This window comes from Anser cygnoides, chromosome 2 (assembly GCF_040182565.1).
Source record: "Anser cygnoides isolate HZ-2024a breed goose chromosome 2, Taihu_goose_T2T_genome, whole genome shotgun sequence".
NCBI lineage: Eukaryota > Metazoa > Chordata > Aves > Anseriformes > Anatidae > Anser > Anser cygnoides.
The window spans coordinates 22,416,607-22,437,769 of record NC_089874.1 but is presented as its reverse complement, the minus strand read 5'-3'; the positions used below and the strand labels follow the sequence as shown (position 1 = coordinate 22,437,769).

General features: G+C 47.5%; 1 protein-coding gene across 1 annotated transcript; it reads right to left on the bottom strand.

Moving 5' to 3' along the window:
- Positions 1-45: 45 nt before the first annotated feature.
- Positions 46-7,675, bottom strand: C1QL3 (complement C1q like 3). Its single transcript, XM_066991670.1, has 2 exons — positions 6,824-7,675; positions 46-2,810 (listed from the first exon to the last, which is right to left on the bottom strand). Exons 1-2 carry the CDS (start codon positions 7,409-7,411, stop codon positions 2,631-2,633), a joined length of 768 nt encoding a protein of 255 aa, XP_066847771.1. The 5' UTR covers positions 7,412-7,675; the 3' UTR covers positions 46-2,630.
- Positions 7,676-21,163: the final 13,488 nt, after the last annotated feature.

Sequence of the window (21,163 nt, the reverse complement as noted above, 5' to 3'; positions counted from 1 at the left end):
ACAGACCAGCTTCTTTTTGCAAGGATGCAACACCAAAAGGCAAAATATATTACATAATACGGTTTTAATGAGTTGCAATAGTTATAACAAAGGTTGTGATATAAGTCTTTACAAATCAGTATATCAAGATATGATGAAAAAGGAAGAAATGTTTGCCTTATATGTGTTTTTCACATAAAGTGTGTTCTTTCCTCTTGTCTAACTTTAAACCAGGGCAAGTGATTTATCCAAAAAAAAAAAAAAAAGGTCTTACCCAGTAGCAATGGTAGCCTGATTTTGAAAGCTTCTTCATATTTGACCTTATATGTCTTGTAGTATTGACCTTTTCCAATAAATACCTCAGTAAATATGCGTTGTTAGTTGTAAATTATCTCTAGCTTGGCACATTACTGCTTGCTGCTGCACAGACAATCTCCAGCTACACTGCTGCGAGTGCGCTAACCATGGAAAGCAGTTGTGGACTGAACAGACGTGAAGTCAGTTACACGTCTGTTATTAAAGTATGTTACGTAGTAGAAGAAAAACAGAAGTGATCACAACAATGTGCAGATATAGTTTGGCACTTTGTTATAGACTAAAAGCATAGCCATTCAGATGAGGTGATACACAAGCAGCTTGCAGCACGATGTCCCTTTATAAAACCTAAATGAATTAAACTGGCGATCCTCTTAGTCTAGACTACCTCAGCATATCTTTCAAACTGGACAACTCAAAACAGAAACAGAATGAGCAATATGTTCCGTTTAAGAAAAGCTTCACTCATTCAAATGAGATTTTGAGAGATTCTTAAAGTCTTCGTCAGTCTTCTACTGAGCAATCACCACTGAAGAGCTTTTTGTCTCAATGGCAGACACTTCAGGCGTTTTAGTGCAGATAAATCTGAGTTTGTACCCTTAGTAGATTAGACAAGGTTGCTTGTGGCAAATTGCATGAAATTGAAATGCTAGGGGTAGCCTCTATTACTCTGTAACGATTTATACAAATGTTACCTTCAATTTGCCCAAATGTTAAAAATAACCTAACCAACTCTGTTAAGGAGCTGGGACCTTGCTTAATTTTTAGATTGGAATCTGCAAGTTTGAACCTGAGAGAAATAGACAGCCTCCCCTCCCCAAACCAAAACAAATAATAAATCTGATTTCTGAAAACAAGTATTCTGTGGCTATTAGTGGTATGACAGGTTTTAAAGCATTTTTATAACTATGTAACTCATAGTACCTGTGTTTAGTTTAATTCTCCAAGCCATTAATCCTTTATACGTATTAAACTTCTTTCTTTGAGCCTTAATATATATATCTCTATATATGAATGAGAAAAATAGGTTCTAATACACGCTTCTTTTTGCAAGTAAATATCTGCTTCTTTCTTTGCATATGTGTTTTCATTTTTGGTAGTATGCTTATCTGTGTCCATTTCATAGGCACGCCTTACCCCAAACGGCTAACTAGCTACCACGGAAAAGGTCTGTGTCCCACCGTTCTCTCTCAGGTCACATCTCCCACTCTTCCTTTGTGGGGAGTCTCACCAACTCCAGTGAGACAAGACACCGAAGACAACTAAGGTTTTGACCCATTCCTACAAAATTCTAGTTGAACATCTGCAGTATGCTGTCGTTACTATTTTATTACAAATAGTACCCAAGTACAGGCTAAGTGTTGAACAACTAATGAAGACTAATTGCTGCAAAGAAAACATTTGACCTTGGTCTGAGGATGTTGATGCTAGGCTTGCTAAATATTTACACAACTAACCATCAAGAATGGGCCTGTAAAACTGGCTATATTTACACGTTTACAAATGAAGAGCCAAATCCTCTTTCCACTAACATCAATGGGAGTTTTGCCATTGGCTTCAGTGTAATCGGGGATTTGGTCCTATATAATAGTTTGTCAGCTGTTAAATATTTCAGAAAAAAAAAAAAGTGTTTCTTCTACCCCTCTTTTTCTTTTAGAACATAGCTAAGGGGAAGACAAAATTTAAACAACTCCAGTGGTTTGACTTTATGTTAAAAGTCTAATGTAAACCTACAAAGCAGGAACATTGAGTTAAGGCTTGAAGCTGATTACTTTCTAGTTTTAAGTGGAAGAATAAGAAAAGTACAAGGCAAACAATTCCTTTGGAGAGAGAAAGTGTATTTCGATTACCTCTTCCTTTTATTGTAAAATCATTCCTCACCACACTATGAGTGGACTCTAAGCATCATTGTTAGCGAGTAAGTCACAAGAACCAAAGCTGAAGTATGGATAAAGCAGCAAGATCATAACACATCGAAGTATCATATACACTGAAGAAATAGCTCAGTGTCTTTAGTGTTTTTTTTTTTCTCCTATAAAAATTTGACCTGTGTAGGACTTCATTCACATGGACACTAACAATGAGGAAGTATTTGCTTTGGCGGTAGTGGATCACACATCTGTTTAACTCGCTTAGTAATTTTTTTAACATAAGGTTTCTCTGTGTTGTACAGATGTGCATCAGGTAGCATTCGACTTTTTTTTCCCCACTAGTGAGGTGTTCTGTGGTCGATCTCTGCTGGGGTGCTTGTTTCATTGACTTCTGCCACGCAAATCCATTGCTTAGAAGAGCGAGCTTCGTTTTTGGACTGGTTTGGTGGGTCTTTTTACTCGTTATCAGTCGGCATAAATAATAAATCCAGAAAATGTGCTGTATTTGTTGTTGTTTCCTCCGTGTGCTTTTCCTCCATCTAATTTAATGTAAACTTCATCTCCTGGCTCCAAGTGAAGAACCACGCTGTTACTGGCATAGTCGTAATTCTGATCAGCATCCTGAGCAATCGCACTAGCTCGAACCTACATAAAATACATAAGGAGTGGTTAAGAAAACTCTGATATTTTTTCCTGCATGGTGAAATTAAAGCATAGCCCCACCATTTTATTCAGCATGCACACATTGCCTCTTTAAATGTCTAATAACATATATTGCAGTTTTTTCTTATGGGCACTGCTTATTTTCTCCTACAATACAGTATTTGAAACTACAGCAGTAACCTGCTTATATCTCAGTCCTCTGATCAATACAAAACTGCTCTGCCGTAAATATTTTGTGCCTTTTTAAATACAGGTGTAGTAAGAGCTAGAGTTGGGAGCACCGAATCTGATCGCATGCCCGTTTTACACTGGCGTGACTTTTATTTCAGCGGAACAATTGATTGACATTGGTGAGGGTCCACAGTGAGGCCCTACTGATACCAGGCTGGAGTGTTTCCAGAGGCGATTTATTGTCATACTGCTAATAGTATCATGCTGTAAAGAGAATTTAAAAAAATACCCACCCACCCACCCACATGCTCGCTCCAATGAACACAGGCAGGTAAGGTAATCTAGTCAGGGTTTGGAAAAGCTGTTAATGCCACATTTCATTAAACAAACATTTAATTTCTGTGTAGTGTAAAAGATGCATATTTGAAAAATCAGGGGTGAGTCGCTGTTTACTTTGAGAGCTCTTGGAATTTACAAGCAATGGAGGACTTCTAATTTCATTTGCAACTTTCACTTAAACATACGCTTTTTTTTTTTTTCATTGCTCCCTTGCTATTTCACAACTGATTAAATTTGACATTAGTAGCAAACTGGAAGTAGATGTATGTTGGTTTCCAGCAATGAATAGTCTGTGGCACTGTAAGTCTTCAAATCATTTATATATAATTTGACCCTGTTTGTTAAAATATTTAAACTTAGTTGTATGAGATTTATATCGCATCATCTGCTTGTTGCTCGTCTTTGTTCTGGCGTAGTTACAGAGCAGTAAGTGATTTAGTGGCACTGCAAACCTGAACTAAGTAATAATGCATGACTTAGCGTACTATATGTGGGATTTTGTCTGTTCTGAATTGAAAAAATAGGCTATAAGTCACACATTTCCATGGATTTCTTTCAAAGTTTAAATGATAAATTTCCAAATTAAACTTTCATGTGATATGGTCTCACATTAATATTGAAATGTTAAAAGGTGGCGGGGGGGGGGGATGTCTTTACCATGGAGGATCTTATGGTATTACGCAGCTTAAACATCGCTGTAGGTGGAAATTATTTATACATTTCTTTATACATCCTGTATGAGTGAGAAAGGCTTAAAAATCTTGCAGTGGTTTGACAGGCTGCAAATTTAAACTGATGCATCGCATGATAATAAACCGCATCTATTTCAGGACTTCTTGATCCTGAATCGCCTGGTATTGTTTACAGGGGGCATCTATTTTGCTAGTGTTTTAGCAATAACAATTCTAAGCACAAGGTATTTCGTCTGGATTAATGACTAGCAGGGGGGAGTTGAAGGCTGTGGGCCATTAACCCTAGAAATGCCCTCCAAAGAAGATAACGTGGGCTGAGACTGTATTGCTAATAGAGATGGAAAGGGCAAATGGAAGGGAGTAAAAAGGCTACAGCTGAAGGAGAAAAACTTTCACAGAAAGTGACTATTATCTTGCGTGTTGGCAAACAAAATGGTTTAAATTACTTTCCAAATTTCCATGCAGACCATAATTAAATGCTGCTTCGTGGATTTCTCTACAATTTTGTACTGCTGTGAATAGTAAAAGCAAATTCAAATTGTGTTTGTGACTGGCGTGAGGAGGTCAGCATATGGACACTGAATACGCCAATAATGGACATTTCATTTTAAGACCTGAGATCGCATGTAGTGGCTGAAGGGGGAAAAAAAGGGGGACCCTGGATTCGAAAGCCTGGAAAGTAAAGTGCGGGTATTACTGCCCTGCGAATGGTGACAAACGTCCTGTAAACCCCAGCGTGCTATTTTTAAGTTTTTTACCTCGTTTGGTGAGGCACCATAATTATTTTTTTTTTCTTTTAGAGCCCGGCGGAACGGTCTCGGGTGAATTCTCAGCGTAGCGCCGCAGGAGTGCACGCGCGGCTGGGAAGCAGCGCGGTAAGGCAGGCTGCGTCCCGCGGGCTGCTCCCGCGTCCTTCGCAGGGCTACGCTGGGACACCCGGGCTGCGGGCACAAACCAGCGGAGCTGCGCGAGCGCAGCACTTCCCCGGGCGTTACAGCTATTAAAGAAGGCGATGTGTTAGCACCGGGGACCCTGAGATTCCTCAGAGGCACTGCGTAGGAATGCTGTTTTCTCCTCTAAGTCTCACACTTTCCAACGGCTTCTTCTTTGTTGGAAAACACTGAGTTTACAATGTCATCTCTGTCAGACGCCATTTAGCGATTTACTTTCGAAACTTCCGAGCTTTCCTACACATCACACGGGGCTGACTGCGGCCACGCCACATCAGCGCTCAGCGTTTCAGGTATAAATCGTAACCAAAAGGAAGCGCTGCTGCACCAAAGCTGTCGATTTCACATAATTTGTGTGTGGATATTTACCTAAATATTTAGCTTAGCATAAACATATACATGCGTATACCTAGACATGCTCCCCTTTTTTAATTTTTTTTTCCTTTGAATCGGTTTAATTTGTCTGATGTGTTTATATACTGGAAGTGGTTATATTTGGGGACGCTTAGACTCCAGGCTCCGTTTAATATTTGCAATTAGTTACTTTTTTTTTTTTTTTAAGTAGCAGGTCTGGGAAAAGTAAACACTTTAAAACGCGTTATAAATAGGGACCAAAAATGAATTCATGTCTTAATTGCCGGTAAAACGGTATCCCCGCGGTGGACGGGACTGCCTTTACATGGAAGTGAATACACCACACGGCGCTTTGTTTTACTGCTCCCGGTTTGTCTGCTGCGCTCGTATTTACGGCAGACATCTCCTAATTTAATTAGCGGCTGCTGCTGCCCCCGTCACTCCGTTCCCCGCTCCCTGTGAGGAGCCACCACCCGCAGGAGCCGTCCCGGAGCCCTTTGCTCCCCCCCGGCACAAGGGCGCGGGGCGCGGCGCCGGGCCGGGAGGGGAGCGGGCAGGCGTGACGGGGCTTAAGGCCGGTAACCCCCCGGGACGGGGCTTAACGCCGGTAACCCCCCGGGACGGGGCTTAACGCCGGTAACCCCCCGGGACGGGGCTTAAGGCCGGCCGGGCTGCGGGCACAGCGCCGCGCCGCCCCTCGGCGTCCCTCAGGCAGCCGAGGCGGAGCAGGGGCGGCGCCCCCAGGGCGGGGGCTGCTGCCGGCCGCGGGGCGCTGGGAGCGGGGGGCTCCGCTCGGCTCCGCCGGCCCTGCCCTGCCCGGCGCTGCCCGGGTACCGCTGCCCCCGCCCCGCGCCGCCTCCAGCGGCCGCCGGCTGCCGCTCCCCGCCCGCTTCTGCCGGGCGGCCCCGCCCGCTCCCCTCACGGGTCCTTGTTCCCTCACGGCTCTCCCCTCACGGCTCCCTGTCCCCCTCACGCCTCCCCTTCCCCTCAGGGTTCCTTCTTCCCTCAAACGCCTCCGGCTCTCCCCTCACCGGCTCTCTGTGCCCTCACGGCTCCTTGCGGCTCCCTGCCCCTTCACGGCTCTCTGTCGGCTCTCGGCGCCCTGTTCCCCTCACGGCTCCCTGTCCCCTCACGGCTCTCTTTTTCCCTCAAGGTCCCCTGCTCCCCGACTGGCTCCCTGTCCCTTCACGTATCCCCTTCCTCCCCCGGCGCCCTGTCCCAAGCATCCCCTTCCCCTCACGGCTCCCTGTCCCCTCACGTATCCCCTTCCCCTCACGACTCCCTTCTTCCCTCAAGCACCACCGGCTCCCACCGGTGGCCCCCCCCGGCTCCCTCTCCCCTCACAGCTCCCTGTCACCCCCCTCCATCTCTCTGTCCCCTCACGGCTCCCTGTCCCCTCAAGTATCCCCGTCCCCTCACGGCTCCCCGTGCCCCCCCGTCCCCTCACGGCTCCCCGTGCCCCCCCGTCCCCCCGGGGCGCGGCGCCCACCTGGTTGTTCTTGCAGAGGTCTGCCCACATGCTGGTGCCGTCGCCGCCCCGCATGAGCACATGGTAGGTGAAGAAGTAGATGCCGGGGATGGAGCAGGTGAACTTGCCGGTGGTGGGGTCGTAGTGGTTGCCCAGGTTGGTGACCACGTCGTCGAACTTGAGCACCTCGTAGCCCTCGTGCTGCCGCTTCAGCCCGGCGTAGAAGGCGATCTTGGGCACGGTGCTGTAGGTGGCGGCGCTGATGGCCCCCGCCGCGTTCAGCCCCGGCGCCCCGGGGGGGCCCGGCAGCCCCTGCCGGCCCGGCTCGCCCTTCTCGCCCGGCGGCCCCACCGGCCCGGGCGGCCCCGGCTCCCCCGGGGGGCCGCGGGGCCCGGCTTTGCCCGGCCGGCCGGCCTCCCCCTTGGGGCCCTGGATGAAGGTGGGCAGGGACTGCATGAGGCCGCGGTCGGGCGTGGCCGCCGTGCTGGGCGCCTTGGTGCCGCCGTAGGGGTCGCAGACCATGCGGCAGGTGCCCAGCATCTCGTAGTGCGCCGAGGTGCCGGCCGAGCTCACCAGCACGGGGATGAGGACGACCAGCAGCAGCACCATCACCACCCCCAGCGCGCCGGCCGCGATCAGCCGCCGCCTGCTGCCCACCAGCCGGCTCAGCGCAGGGCGATCCTCTTGCCTGCTTTTGGACAAAATCTTGCTGGTTGTGCGGGGACCTCCTCAGAGCCGAAAAGACGCCGAGCCCGAGCGAGCCCGGCTCCCCCGGGGGGCTTCGCCGCCCTCCCGCTGCCGGCGGAGGCGCCTGCGGGGCACCCGCGGGTCCCGGGGCGCGGTGCGGCCGCTGCGGGAGGAGGGGGGGGGAGGGGGGGGGGAGGGACACGGAGGGACGGAGGACGGACGGAGGAAGGGCAGAGGGAAGGAAGGAGAGCTGCCGCCTCCCCGGCCGCCCGCACTTTTATGCTCCCGCTGGCGATCGACTTTTTTTTTTTTTTTTTTTTTTTGTTCTCTCTCTCTCTCTCTGCGCGCTGTGTCAGTCCGAGTCAACTTTCCCTGGGACTTGCCTGTCGCGGTCGCCCCGCTCTCTCCTCTCTCTCCCTTTCCCCGCAGAGGTGAAGGGGCTCAGCCCCGCCGCCGCCGCCGCCGCCGAGAGCCCGCACCGCCGAGCGCTGCCGGAGCCGGAGCCGGAGGAGAGCGGGATCCTGCCCGGGTGCCACCTGCCAGGAGAGGAGGAGGCTGACGAGAGCGCTGGAGCAATTTATAGGCACCCAAAAGCGCAGGGGAAAGGGGAGCTGCTTTGGCATCTCATTCCAGCATCTGCTCTGCTCTTCCCACTCACAGAGAGTTTGGCATTACTCTGGCAGTGTGGGAAATATATATTTTTTTTTTCCTCCCCCCCCCCCTTCTCTCTCCCCTCCCCAGTCCCCCCCCCTCCCCCCCGCAAACGCATGAACAGTGAAATCGTGAGGCTCACTCACTAGCTGCATCGTGTGATGACAGCTCTTTCTGGAGCAGACCGAAAGGAAGAGATCTGCTTAGCAGCCTCTGGGCACCCTTCAGGTCACCGATCGAGAATTAAAAGGTCAATCCACCTCCTGCTTAACGCATCCCTGAGGCCACCCTGCCATGTTAGTACTTTCTGGGAAATATCACTTCAAATGTAGGGATGCTTTACTGTTACCGATTGTCCAAGTGGAAGTTATTTGAAAATATGCCTCCCACCATGCACGGTAATAGACATTAGCTTCTCTCACAATTTCGGATCTCCCTCTTCCCCCCTCCCCAATTACAATCATAAATGCAGAGAAGGAAACATTTCTGTTCATAAGTTGAAAGTGACATGCTCATAACTGGCTGTAGTGTTTCCCAGTGTTAAAACCAGACGCTGCTTTGCTGACTAAGTGACACAAGGAAAAGAGTTCCCTTTCGTTCGGAAGCTGAAGGAAAGTGTGGGGCATATGCAGATCAACAGATGCCTGGACCTGAGAAAAAACATCTCTCCGGCTTAACTTGACGGCAGCAAAGTGTTTTGTTGAGTCTTTTTTTTTTTTTTTCCTTTGGTGAAAGGTTTCTCCTCCCCCAGGAGCTGGTGGGCACCTCTGTGACAGGGTAGGAAGGTGAATGTGCAATATTAGTGGCATTTCTCCGGAGAAAATATTAAGCAACTTGTCCTGCTCACAAATACACAAGGTACACAAAGAGCTGTTTAAATAAACAAACAGAATTGATTCCTAAATCATACTTCTGTATTCAGGAGCAATGGACGTCAATCAAACGTGGGTGACATTTGCCTGTCAATACAGGGATGATGGCTGGAAAGAGTGTGACTTATTACAGCAAGGCAGGAATCCGAAATGAGCAATGGCAGCAAATAGGACAACAACCAAATAATAGCATCTCCAGTGATGATCAGAGGGCTGTGATCTTGTCTTGGATTTTATTAGCACGAATCCCCTCTCCCCTTACCCGTTCTCTTTTCTTTCTTTTCTATTCCACAACACAATAAGGTCAAACAAGCAGGCAGTGGGAAACAAAGATTCATTGATTCTTCCTTTTAAGCAGAAATGTCAGCAGCTCTTTCCTGAGAGACTCAAAGGCAGTGAGTGTGTCCGCACCGTGCAGAGATGGGCCAGCCCAGCTCCTTATCTCCCCACAAAACTCCTGATAAAGCTTCCATTTCCCGCACTCGTAAATATCTCCCCCCACCCACCCTTTTTCTTTCTTTATTTTTTTTTTCTTTAATGTTCTGTCTTTAAAAAATTCTTTATCTGGTACTGACACAAGCTTGCCAGTTCCCTTAGCAAAGGGCTGCCGCTCAAGACCCGGGAAGGCAGCTGGGCACATTTGGAGGATTATATTTATATCTCATCGCTCCCTTCACCCCATAGGAGAGGGCTTTCAACACCGCTCTTTCGTCCTTGCAGGAAGGAAAGAAAAGCTGTGCCAAGAGAGACAGGTCAGTCTCAGGCTGGAGCTGGGCCCTTGGGGTGCTGTGTTTAGTCATCTCTAACCCGGGAGGTTTTCATGACATCAGGACGTGCGTAAACCTCCGCTGCGACTGCCGTGTGACATACCGGGGAGGCAGCAGTTCTTCTCCTACCCTCAAAGAGACACAAACCGATCGCGCTCTGTCAAGCCGTGGTGACTCTGGGTGGCACCTGAGCACTGGCTTGCCGAGCGTACCCTTACTCCAGCTGCAGTAAGCCTGCTTCCAAAAGCAAGGTCCTGCCACACCTACCACGCTTACCTTCGTAATGCTCAGCTTTATCCTCATGCGTATTGCCAGGAGTCTCTGTGCTCATTCACACGAGACTTGCAGACTTTCTCTCAAAGAAGGCCCGCGAGCCAGCCACAAAAATCGTGGTGTAAGCATGCAGAACAGAGAGAACAGGGTGAGCCCCTGTGCGGAGCTGTCCACAAAGACTGTGTGGTAGCTGGGAACACAACCTGGGATGGTGAGTGCTAGACCAGTGCTTTAGTTACCACAGCATCTCAAGGAAAAATATTTTTTCCCAGGAAACCAAGAATGGAAAACCAAAGGGCTGAAAAGTTACGCACTGGAGGTCTCAGTACTCTGGAACAAAGTTAAGGAAAATGTGGAAACATCTTTTCACAGTGGGACTGTTTTTTTCCTGAAGTGGCTTGCCATAGTATCAAGTCCCTGTAATTAAGGCCTGGGTACCATTTATGTTATAATGCAACCTTCTCTCCATGCTTATAACGAAGACTGACAGCCCATTCCCAACAAAACCGTTACACGCAGGCTAGCTGCTGCGGTGATCAGGGTTATATTTCTTTGCACCTTGCCCCAGCCCTTCCTCCTGTTTCCTTACCTCCCCGCTCTCTTGGGGCCTTTACACATTCAGCCCCGCAGTTGGCATGTAAGCTGTATCCCCTGCAGCTTCTGCCATTTGAAACACCCTGCCCACAGCTCTTCCCCTTACTAATTAGTTAATGTTCATACGGAGCCTCAAAGATGTAAGAGCGTAACATGCATGTTAATTCTACTGGCGTGTGTGAGAAAGCATGTGCTGTTGCCTCGGCACTAAGATAGGGAAAAATCGGAGAAAACCGAACCAGAACTTACGCAGGAAAGGCGTCCTGCAGTCGCCTGGCACAAAACGGCTCCTTCTGCCTGTGGTGCTAAATCCAAAGGGTTAGCCTGGAAAAAAAAAGTCTGTGAGAAAGGGCGACCCTTCACCAGCTCCAGCGAGCAGGAGTAAGGCAGAACAAGGCGTATGCCGAACAAAGGACCGCGAAAATGTCCTGCCAAGTTCCACCTGGCTTCTGCTCGCTCCTAGCTGCATCTGTTTGGCTTTTGCCTATATTTTAACTCTTTAAAAATTGGTTTAGACAAGAATTCTGAAATCCCGTCAATGTAAAACCTCTGGCATTGCTATGCTGTATCTTAAGAAATGCTGGTTGAACCATGTATGTAAAGGTCAGCGTTTCAGCCTGGGTACCAGTGGCCAAATTCAGCTGTGGTATGGTCAAAGAGCAGCGTGCACTCACTCCAACAGGTAGCCGTGTTCAATGCTACAAAATAAAGTTATGGTATAAATGGGGGAAATTTTCGTATCGGTATAGATGGCTCAAAGGTGCCATGACGAGCAGTCGAAATGCCATTGCTGCTATCCTAAGCCATTCCTGTTCCTGTTTCAGTTCTGTGCACCCATCTTGCTAATATTTCATGTCACAGGTCTCAGAGAGGCTCCCGTTCCACTTTCTGGTAGGGGCTAGTACAGGCAGCATGAACGGAGCTCTCCCAGAAATTTGTTTCCATCAGCACTGAAGAACGTCTGTATTTGTTGTGATGGAAGCTGCCCACTGGCTTCCTCCACAAACTTAAGGATTTCATCCTTATTCAAGGAAACTCAGTTTCTGTGTACAAAAAATAATAATAAAATGTTTTCCTGATTATTTGGAAGCTTTTACCTGTCATTGGGAACATATGAAGTCTTTCAGCAAGATGTTCTCAGCTATTCAAGGATTTAAGCCTCTTGTGCGTGTGTATATGTGATTGAAAATAATGTAGATTAAGGTTTTTTTCACAATTAATTACACCCTTTGATAACACCAGGACGAGCAGTCTCTGACCCTGAAATCAAACAGGAAAATGATTCTGTGAAAATGTGTTTGGCCTCGAAAGGGTTACAAGCACTTCTCAAATCCAAATGGGGGGGGAATTCAGGGAGGGCTGTCACTAAAGTGACAGGGCTCAACAAGGAGAATTTGCAAATAAATTCCACATCTTTTCCCTTTTAGTTTTTAATCTGAAAAGATCAGTCAGACATGACTGGTTACTGGAGGGGAGGGTGGAGGAATTAAAATGGAAAGATCTGTACCCAACTCATGTTTTGACTGCTGAATTACTGCAGATATAAAAACTACTGTGGAAGTAAAAATAAGCACACAGAGAGCTAAAGATTACACATTTAACTGACCAATTTAAGGATATAAAACAATCACATATGACACTTGGTAATTGCTAACATAAACAACAGCAATTAACCACAAAAGATCTTCATGATTGCGTGTGCCCTTGTTTATTCCAGAGACTAGTCCACCAGTTGGAGATGTAAAAGGTTGTTCTTGCAGGTTTCTCCTCTTCTCCCCGCATGCGTGTGCCCACGAGCTTGCCTCTGTCTTTGTCTTCTGGCTCCTACCTTCCCTCCCCATTCCCGAAGGGGCAAATATGTGGCTGTAGTGACGCGTGCCAGGCATGCGGTCAGTACTTTCTGGTAGTGGTACTGGTACTTCTTTTCCAGAGCAGCTGACACCTGCTCAGTTGATGGCTCTTGCATTGGTTACAGAATATGGCCACAAGAGCTGTGCTTGTTGCCTGGGGTCGGTTTCACAGTCTCTAGGTAGATCGGTACCTGCTGAGACCCTTCCTCTGACCTGTCACCCCGCCAAGCGCCAGGCTTTGCTTTGCTGAGGCGCTGTCACTCAGCTTCTGAAGACATGAAGACATCGCCAAGAGCCACGGCACGATGGGATGGCCCCTGAGCAATGCCTTGCACCAACTGGTAAATGCCTCCTCCACAAATAGCCTCAGCTTTTTAGATCCAGGAAATGGTTTAAAAACAATGAGTTGTGCTACACAGCACAGCCCAGCCTTCCTCACAGGATCCCGGGTACCCAGTGCCCCCAGAGACCACGACAGGGCCTGCTTGTGGCAGGTTCCAGCCCTCCCTTGGCCTGGGTCAGCTGCACTTGCAGAAAACACCTTTTTTTTTTTCTCCCTGCTACCCCTGCAGTAGGACGGACATTTTAACTCATCGCTCTCTTGATGTAGAGGCCTTGGCTTCTGCGATCCCCTCTGTAAGCACACAATCAGCCGAGATGTTTTTCATGTAGGGTCTCTGGTTGACCCCCACCTTCAACTCCCCCTTGATCAAAATCCATAGCAGGTAAACCTGCCATAAGCAGGCAGACAGAAGAACTCACAATGTTCATTAATAAACCCCAACTATACGGATATTCATAAGTGCTATTAAATCAAGGAGTACCGCTAATAGCGAAGGATACGGTGTCGGCATTCTTATGAAGATGTAAATAAGAAACACAAAAGGATGGAAGATAAATGCTTCTAACATGGGAGTAAGATTAAACAACCACTTTGTCCCTGCTTAAAACTATACCAATAAGCAAAGGCATAAATCATGCTGCACTTCTATTAAAAATTATGTCAGTTGTTAGAGTCAATCAGGAGGAGATTTCCAGGTGATTTGCCCATGAGTATGATTCCAGTTACCTCTGGAATGGTTATTAGACTGCCACTGCTATTAAAGAGAGATGTTGGGGGAAAAAAGCAAGAGCAGAGACAAGCTTTTCTAAACTGTCATCTGCGATTTGCCCTGCCTCCTCCAGACCGGAAAGACTCACCTTCCACTGTCACACCAGCCCAGCAATCTTCTGGTGTTTCACGCCACAGTCCTTTATATTCATCAGGAGGCTGATGGATGGGCAATAAGAATGGATAGCTGGGAGTGGAAAACTCAAAATTAAACTCCCAAGAGTGGCAAGTTGCCCAAGAGATTTATTTTTTCTTCTGTCATCCTCTCGACTGATTTTCTTTTTGTGCCCAATTATTGATTTCTGGAGTAGTTAATGGCATAATTTACTTTGCAAATTGCAATTATTTCTGACCACTAATTTTTCTTCCTGTGTGTTTCATTTGTTAAAGCAGGAGGCTCTTTGATCCCAAACCGTCTTTGCAACAAAATGGCACACAGTGGAATTTTTCAAGATCCCACAGGTTGCTTAACCCTTGGCTATTACGGTAGGCAACTGCGCTCAGGACTCTGTGACATCTGCCCTTGCATTGTTAACAAAATACAACTTGCCTTACAGGTCTGTGGGCCTGGTCCCTCACAAATTAGGAGCAGCTCCACCGACGAAGTTACAGCTGAGAAGCTAACACATGCGCCTGGCATCAGAATTGGGTCCACGTTTTGCATCGCAGTTAGAGAGTCGCAAAGCACAGCAAAGTGCCACGAATACTCTCCTCCTCCCAAAAGGGACCGATTATCCCTCCACACTGAGGAAGGGACCGCGATGTTTCCTCACAGCGTTGCAGAGATACGAGCCATTCAGGGAAGCACTGCGTATGCTTCTCAGCTTGGTGTACTGCTGCTGGCATTATTAACAGGCTAACCCGCGCTGCATGTAACTCTGGTTTTGGCACTTGTGAATTTAACTTACATTTATGCACTTAGCAATAACAACTAAAAAAAGAATGCAGACTGGAGCGAAAAATCAAAGTCTTTATCACTTTCTGAGATATGTGTGTGTTCTTGTGCTGTGCACACATTTTTGGCTAGGCTCTTGGTACTCTTTCTGTGTAGCAATACAAATCTAGTACGCACAATTACTGCACAAACCCAAAAAGCATCAGGTGAGAAGAGGAATGTGACTGGCTAAGGAGCTTGTCTACCATGTGGGGACTGAGATTTTCTACTCTCCAGAAGGATACAATCTCAGCCAGACTTTTCCTTTCATATAGTGAGAAATTATGTATATGTTTATAATACCTACACACACACACGCACATGCACACATACGCACACACATAAAACTGTGCACGTTTTTGCTGGAACCAGAGTAGAACACTAAACCCTGTGGTTACTGCAATTCAGCAAGCATTTTACTGTTGAAATACAACCAAAAAGGAGGACGACGTACTCAATATTCTGTGAAAATATTCTCAATCACTAGTGTACACATGGAGTTACTCTACTGAGCTAATTGATGTGCCAAATTGCGTTTGCACTTAACACATGAGTGACTCCACTGGCCTAAAAGCAGTGCTCGCTCCCGTATTACTATGCAGTGAAGCTCACTGAACTTGTATTAGAGTTTCCCTGGTATTTGGAAGAGCAGAATTTAGCCTGGGATCTTCTGTTTAATTAACTTCAAATCACTAATGCCAGTCTTTAAATAAGTAAAAGAGAAAAGAATCTTTTATCAAACGTAATACCTGGGAGAGAGAATAAAATGAGATGAATTTGCATGGAGTGTCCTGACAAATGCCACTTCTCTCTGAGACACTTGGAGGAATCAGAAAAAAGATACGCAAGAAGAGAGCAGTGAAAACCAGGGGGACTGCTCTGGGTGAAGATTGCAAAGGGAAAGTCACTTCCAGAGAGCAGCTTTTTAAAAACAACATTGAGACTGTAATGCCTTCAACATAGTTAGGCATTTTTTGGAAAATGAGTTTTGAAGGAGGAGCAGCACAACACGGAAAGGCTGTGTGCTGGAGGAATCCTTGCACTTCAGGGCATGGTGCAGTGCTGTGGCGCAGGTGAGCAGCAGGCAACCTCAGGACAGCTTCGACCAAATTCTTCCTCCAGACAACTCGTCTGGGAACTGCTCCTCCAACATTTATCTCCCACCAGGTAGGAATACTAACTCCTTTAAGCACAAACCAATTTGCTGCCAAATTTGTCACTCAGATTCCTCTGTTCAGGAGGGATGGCAAGCAGAAAGCAACAGGCTGTCACGCTGCAAAGTGCGGACGCCATGGGATCCAGCCAGCAAACAGCCCGCGCCTATAGACCTTGAGTCAGAGTTCCCTCTCCGTGCATTTAATCAGCTCCTATTCTGCATTTAACACATATCTTTTAATAGCTTTCCATTCTTAATTACATCGTTACCATACCTTCTCACTCCATTTATTACAACTTTCTGCATTCTGAACTGCTAATACGTGGTCGATTTGAAGCCAGTAGGTCGGTATCTCAATGACACCATCAAATCTGCACTTCCCTTCCTCTTGCTACGCTCCATGGACAGTTAAAAATGCAGACTTTTTTCTATTTTCCAATGAGCAGAGATTCTCACTGGCTCACCGCTATACTCCAGCGTGTCAGTTTGGAGTAGCCCCATTCATCTGCCCAGCTTCAGACGAGTGGCACAGAGGGTGGATTCAGCCGCCCTTTCTGTTTGCTTTCCAGGGTTCCCTCTATGTTCGCTCAGAGGAGAGACTTCAGTGCAGTGGATACTGCTGATGGAGGACTGCGAGGGGACGGTAAATGCAAAACCATCACCGACACCCTGATCACTCGGAGCATTCATTTGCCTGGCCGACCACACCTGCTGTGCTCCCATGTACTCCGGTGCTCGTGCCAGGTTCCCTGAGTCTCCTTGTGGGAGCGCTCTGAACACCCACGGGCCCCCAGATGCTGCTCTGGTCTCAGCTCTTTATTCCCGACAAGCTTCAACAACACTTACTCTCTTCATGCTGGTTCATCTTCAGTTACATAAAAAGTTAAACGAGCTAACTTCCAGTTGCTTCAGGTCAGACCAACTCTACAAAAGTTAAAAATAAAGATAGAAGTTGATTTTCTGTCAGCACTTAACACATTTAGGCTCAATTTGAAGCCCTGACCACATACTTTGTGAACATCTGGGGTCAAGGTGATCTATTGCTTGGCTCTGCTGATGTTTTTACAAAGACTGCAAGGGTCTGAGGACTAGATAGGGTTACAGAAGGCCAGGACTAGATGTTCCAGGTCTGGGCTGAGGAAAACAGCATGACCGGTGCTTTTGTAGAACTAACTCCCAAATCCCAAAATAAGAAGGGAGAAATAGATAAAGCCAGGAGCAAGCAGACAGATCCAAGCCACGCCACAGGATCCAAACATTGTGCCTGCACTGGATTACCGAGCAGTGCCGGGGCACATCTCTGGGCAGAGGACCACCACTGTTTATCCCGTTACGTAGCCAGACACACGGCAATTTGTACACCCCAAATACAGAGGTTGGCTGGCAGCACGGGCTGAAAACCCTCCTGCCCAGGCAGAGTGCATGAGGCCATCCTAATTCCACAGTGTTCAGCAGTGCCGATGCAGGCCAGTTGGCAAGAGTCCCTGTCCCATCCAATTCAGTCTTATAGAGAGCAACTTCTGTGGTGCAGGGACTTGAAACCCTCTGCAGCTCTTACCCGCAGCTTCTAGGACAAGCCTGGGACACCCTTCCCAGGCTGGTGTCCATGCAGCTCCTTGGGGTCACCTCCTCGCCTGGCCACAAGGTCTGACGGAGGACGTCACCCTCACCTGCAAGGTCTGGAGGAGGACATCACCCTCACTCATCTGCAAGATGTGATGGAGGGCGTCAGCAGACAGCAAAGGGGAAAGACGAAAATAAATTTGTAATGCAGCGGTCACTCACCACCAGACAACAGCAATTTTCAGGTGAGTTGGACACTGCAGTTAAGGTACTCGGTTCTGCAAGCAGCCATGTGCTTGCCTAGCTCCACATGAGGGCTGTGGGAAGTGGAACAGAGCAAAAGTCTGTGGCTGAGCTTGCTGAATGGGACAGATGGCAACCCGTGCCAAAAATAGCTTTGCTAGAAGTAGAACACATGGTAAATTGCATTAATTTTAATAATTGCTTTTTATGCTTTGATAAAAACTGGCAAAAACCTAAGGATCCTCTACCCAAGATAATTAGCACAGCTCTCCTTGACTGCTCCCCCTTAAAGAGGATGCTGCTCCTAAGCTCTGCTGAAGGGTGAGGCTGCCCACTTGTGCCAGGGAAATAGTGCTCGAGTGGACGCGGTACCCACAGGGAAAGCAGGACCTGTGCAGAGTGGCAGAGATGTCATCGGGTAGCTTGAGGCCACCAACGCAGTGCTAGGCTTGGTCTGCAGGCGGATGCTGGCTGTGGCCTGGCAAGGTGCAACCTCCGTCTGGCCCAAGGCTCTCGCAGAGTCACACGCTGGAGGTAGGCAGATTCAAAGTCCTGAGTATCAGAAAAGCTGCTTTGCAAAAGGAAAGGCATATTTTAGTAATAAATGAATAAATAAATAAATGCAGCAGATAGATATACAATTCCATGTTTGCTGTAGGGGCAAGGGAACAGACAGGCAACTCCTTAACTCACTGAAAAAAAGGATTTTTGCCCACCAAAGTGCCAGGTACCACTGTCACTTTGCAGTGTGAGAAGAGAGAAGAGGAAGATTGTGCCCGAGCTATAGCTGGTAAAACAGCCACTGCAGCTTCTTACAACAACCCCCAGTCAGGAATTAAGGACGAGTGTCTTTGAAAGAAGTCCTCATACCAAAGAGAAGTGCCCCCAGCAAAAGTGCCAGGTACAATGTTAGACAGCACCGGCACCTCATTTACACCAGACACCATCGTGCCCAGCTGAATTGGCTTAGTCTTCTGCCCAGCTACAGCTAAATCAGCTGTCTGCTGGCAGACCGTCCACGCAAGGGGCCGTGCCAACGACACAAAATTGGTTTCTAATTGCTGTAGTTAATTCAGGGCATCCGCTGTTCAACCAGTTCTCAAATTACGTTTAATTACCTGGGGGATTTCAGAGAGCTAGCGATGCTGGCTTTTCTCGTATGAACAATTATGCTGGAATACACAATATGCTTCACACAGTGCTACCAAATTTATATATGAATGAAGTGTATTCTCTTTTGCAGATAAAAATCGTGCCTGTCAGCCCGGATCAGAGTCACTCTGGGATAGTCACAAACCACTCAGAGTCAGGTAGGCAACAGGCCAATGTCAAGGAGTGGTATTTGTCCTAGTTAGGGAAGGAAAGCTCAAGAGAACTAAAGTTTTGTTTCCCAAAGAGCACAGTGTGACTGCAGCTGGACCAGGCTGTCCTTCTTCCCCCTGCCACTGCCAGCCCCAGGCAAACAGGCAGGATTTGCACCACCCAACATCAGTGCAGCCAGCTCTGAGTGTGTAATACAAGTGTATAAATACAGAGATATAGAAATAGAAATAACAGCTACAGGCAACTAATCCCCAAAAGAACACCTGATCAAAACATCGTTGGCTGGTTTGCAAGCCTAATTTGTGTGCACCAAAGGCTGATTGTTCAAAGTACTTGGGAAGATTCAAAATAAAAAGAAAAACCCTGCTAAGTCAGGTCTTCTCAACCCACAGGGATCAAACTGCTCCCTGTATGTGATGCCTACCCCTCAAGCAAGGCAGGGCTCCGTGCTGCCCTTCCCAAGCTGGCACTGAAGCAGGCAGCAGGAGCTCGGCATGGTCGGGTCGGGGCCAGGCTCCAGCCCAGGGAGGAGGCTGCTGCACAGCCCCCATGCCCCAAAACACGTCCCTCGGGCCCCACCCTCCCCGGCACCCTGAGGACCTGGTCCTCGAGCACGCACATTTATGTGGATTACTCTACTGATGCTATTTGTATTCCATCATCTTTTAAAGCTCAGTGATTTAGACTGACAAATGTATTCGGATTTACTAATATGTTTTCTTCCCATCTTTGCTGTGTTTTTGCATAGGAATTATCCTGTTCACCAGCTCAGGAAAAAACAATCAACAGCTAGGATGTATATTCTGCTTCTGATTTTTGCACAGAATTACAATGCCTTTTCCCTTTTTCCCCCTCTCTGAAAAATGCATTAGCCTTTGTGTTTTCCCCACCAGCACCGTCCTATAGTTCCACATTTAACTTGGTATCCCCACGGCCCTTGTGGGTTTTTTGATGCGTTTCTGTGAGGTATAACGGGTCTGCCACGCTGCCTTTACTTTTGATACCACTTCTTTCCCTCCAACTGCACTGTAGTTTAAAAGCCTCTTCACAGAGTGCCTCAAAAGCTCTTGATGTTTGTACTGCTGCAAGAGCATAGTGAAGCCCTCTTCAAACACAGCCATTATCTGAGCAACAACACAAGAAGAGCAGAAAACTAGGGACAAGTGGACGTACTTGAGCAAACACTGCCAAAGGGATGAGATACTCCAGAGCTGTTGGGTTGAAACATTTGACTGGATCACAGACAGCAGATGAGGACAAATTTTTGACTTTTCTGCAAACCCGTGGGTTTTCACTGTAGCTGAAGACGGATGTTTCAGCATGTCGGGAGATGAGAAATCTTAGAAATAAAATAGAAACAGAAATTGAAACAGAGCACCAGAAGCACTGCAAGAGAACTCTGTTGCTTCCGTTGCTTGTCTTACCTTATAATCAAAGAAGTTACTTTAGATAGCTTGCTAATGAAACAGGCTTTGTAATTTTTCTCCCAGAAATCAGCAGCATTGTTTGAATTACTGTGTGTACACTAATGCTATGCAGGTGGTGGGGCAACTGCATTGTGCGGGTGATTTGGGGTGACCAAGCCCCCTGCTCAGGCATGTATCGATCAGCGCCAACAGTCCATGCTCGTAAGATCCCATAAACGCCAAAAACCAGCTAAGGTAACTAGCGCAAGATGCTATTATATCTATATTAGTTCAGTGGAGAGGGTTTGTGTAATGGCAGAGAAGTCATTCTTCAGTGGGAAACTAAAAGCATTAGGTATTGGTGTGCAAAGAGTCTGTGTGATGAGTGCTGACACTTCAGCATTCAAAAGCAATGTGAGCACAAAGATTCCCCACAGTTGGTAAATCATAATGCACAACATGTTTGTCCATTTTTATTTTTTAAATTTTATAGAAGGAAGGGTCAAGCAACACAATTGCTGCAGAGAATTGAAGAAATCCAGACCCAAGCCTTCGTGGTCCCCAGAGCTCTAATCTTGCTGCTCCGACCTCTGCTCCCCGGTTTCTGTGCTGACCTCTGTGCCAGACCCTCTCTACCGAATTATTCATATTCTTCCTAAACTGCATCCAGCCACCGCAGCCCGTCTCATTGATTGCGTGCACCCAAATGGTAACGCTTAAACGTGGGAGTGGGTCACATCTGAGCTTACTTTTGCCACGTTTGCCTTTTGTATGACCCACCTGTGTGTGCACAGGGGGAGGCCACCTCACAGGGTGCCTGAAAGGGGAGTTGTGACCGACAGAAGCAGAAGTACGGGGTGCGTGCCAGAGTACGCAATGTCAAACCAAAGCCCTTCACACTATGCAGAGGCAGTTTCACATAGTATTTTCA

Coding starts and splice junctions, on each gene's coding strand:
- C1QL3 (XM_066991670.1), bottom strand. CDS start 7,411: ATGGTGCTGCTGCTGGTCGTCCTCATCCCCGTGCTGGTGAGCTCGGCC. Junction 2,811..6,823: donor ACCTCTGCAAGAACAACCAG/GTGGGCGCCGCG, acceptor TATTTTATGTAG/GTTCGAGCTAGTGCGATTGC.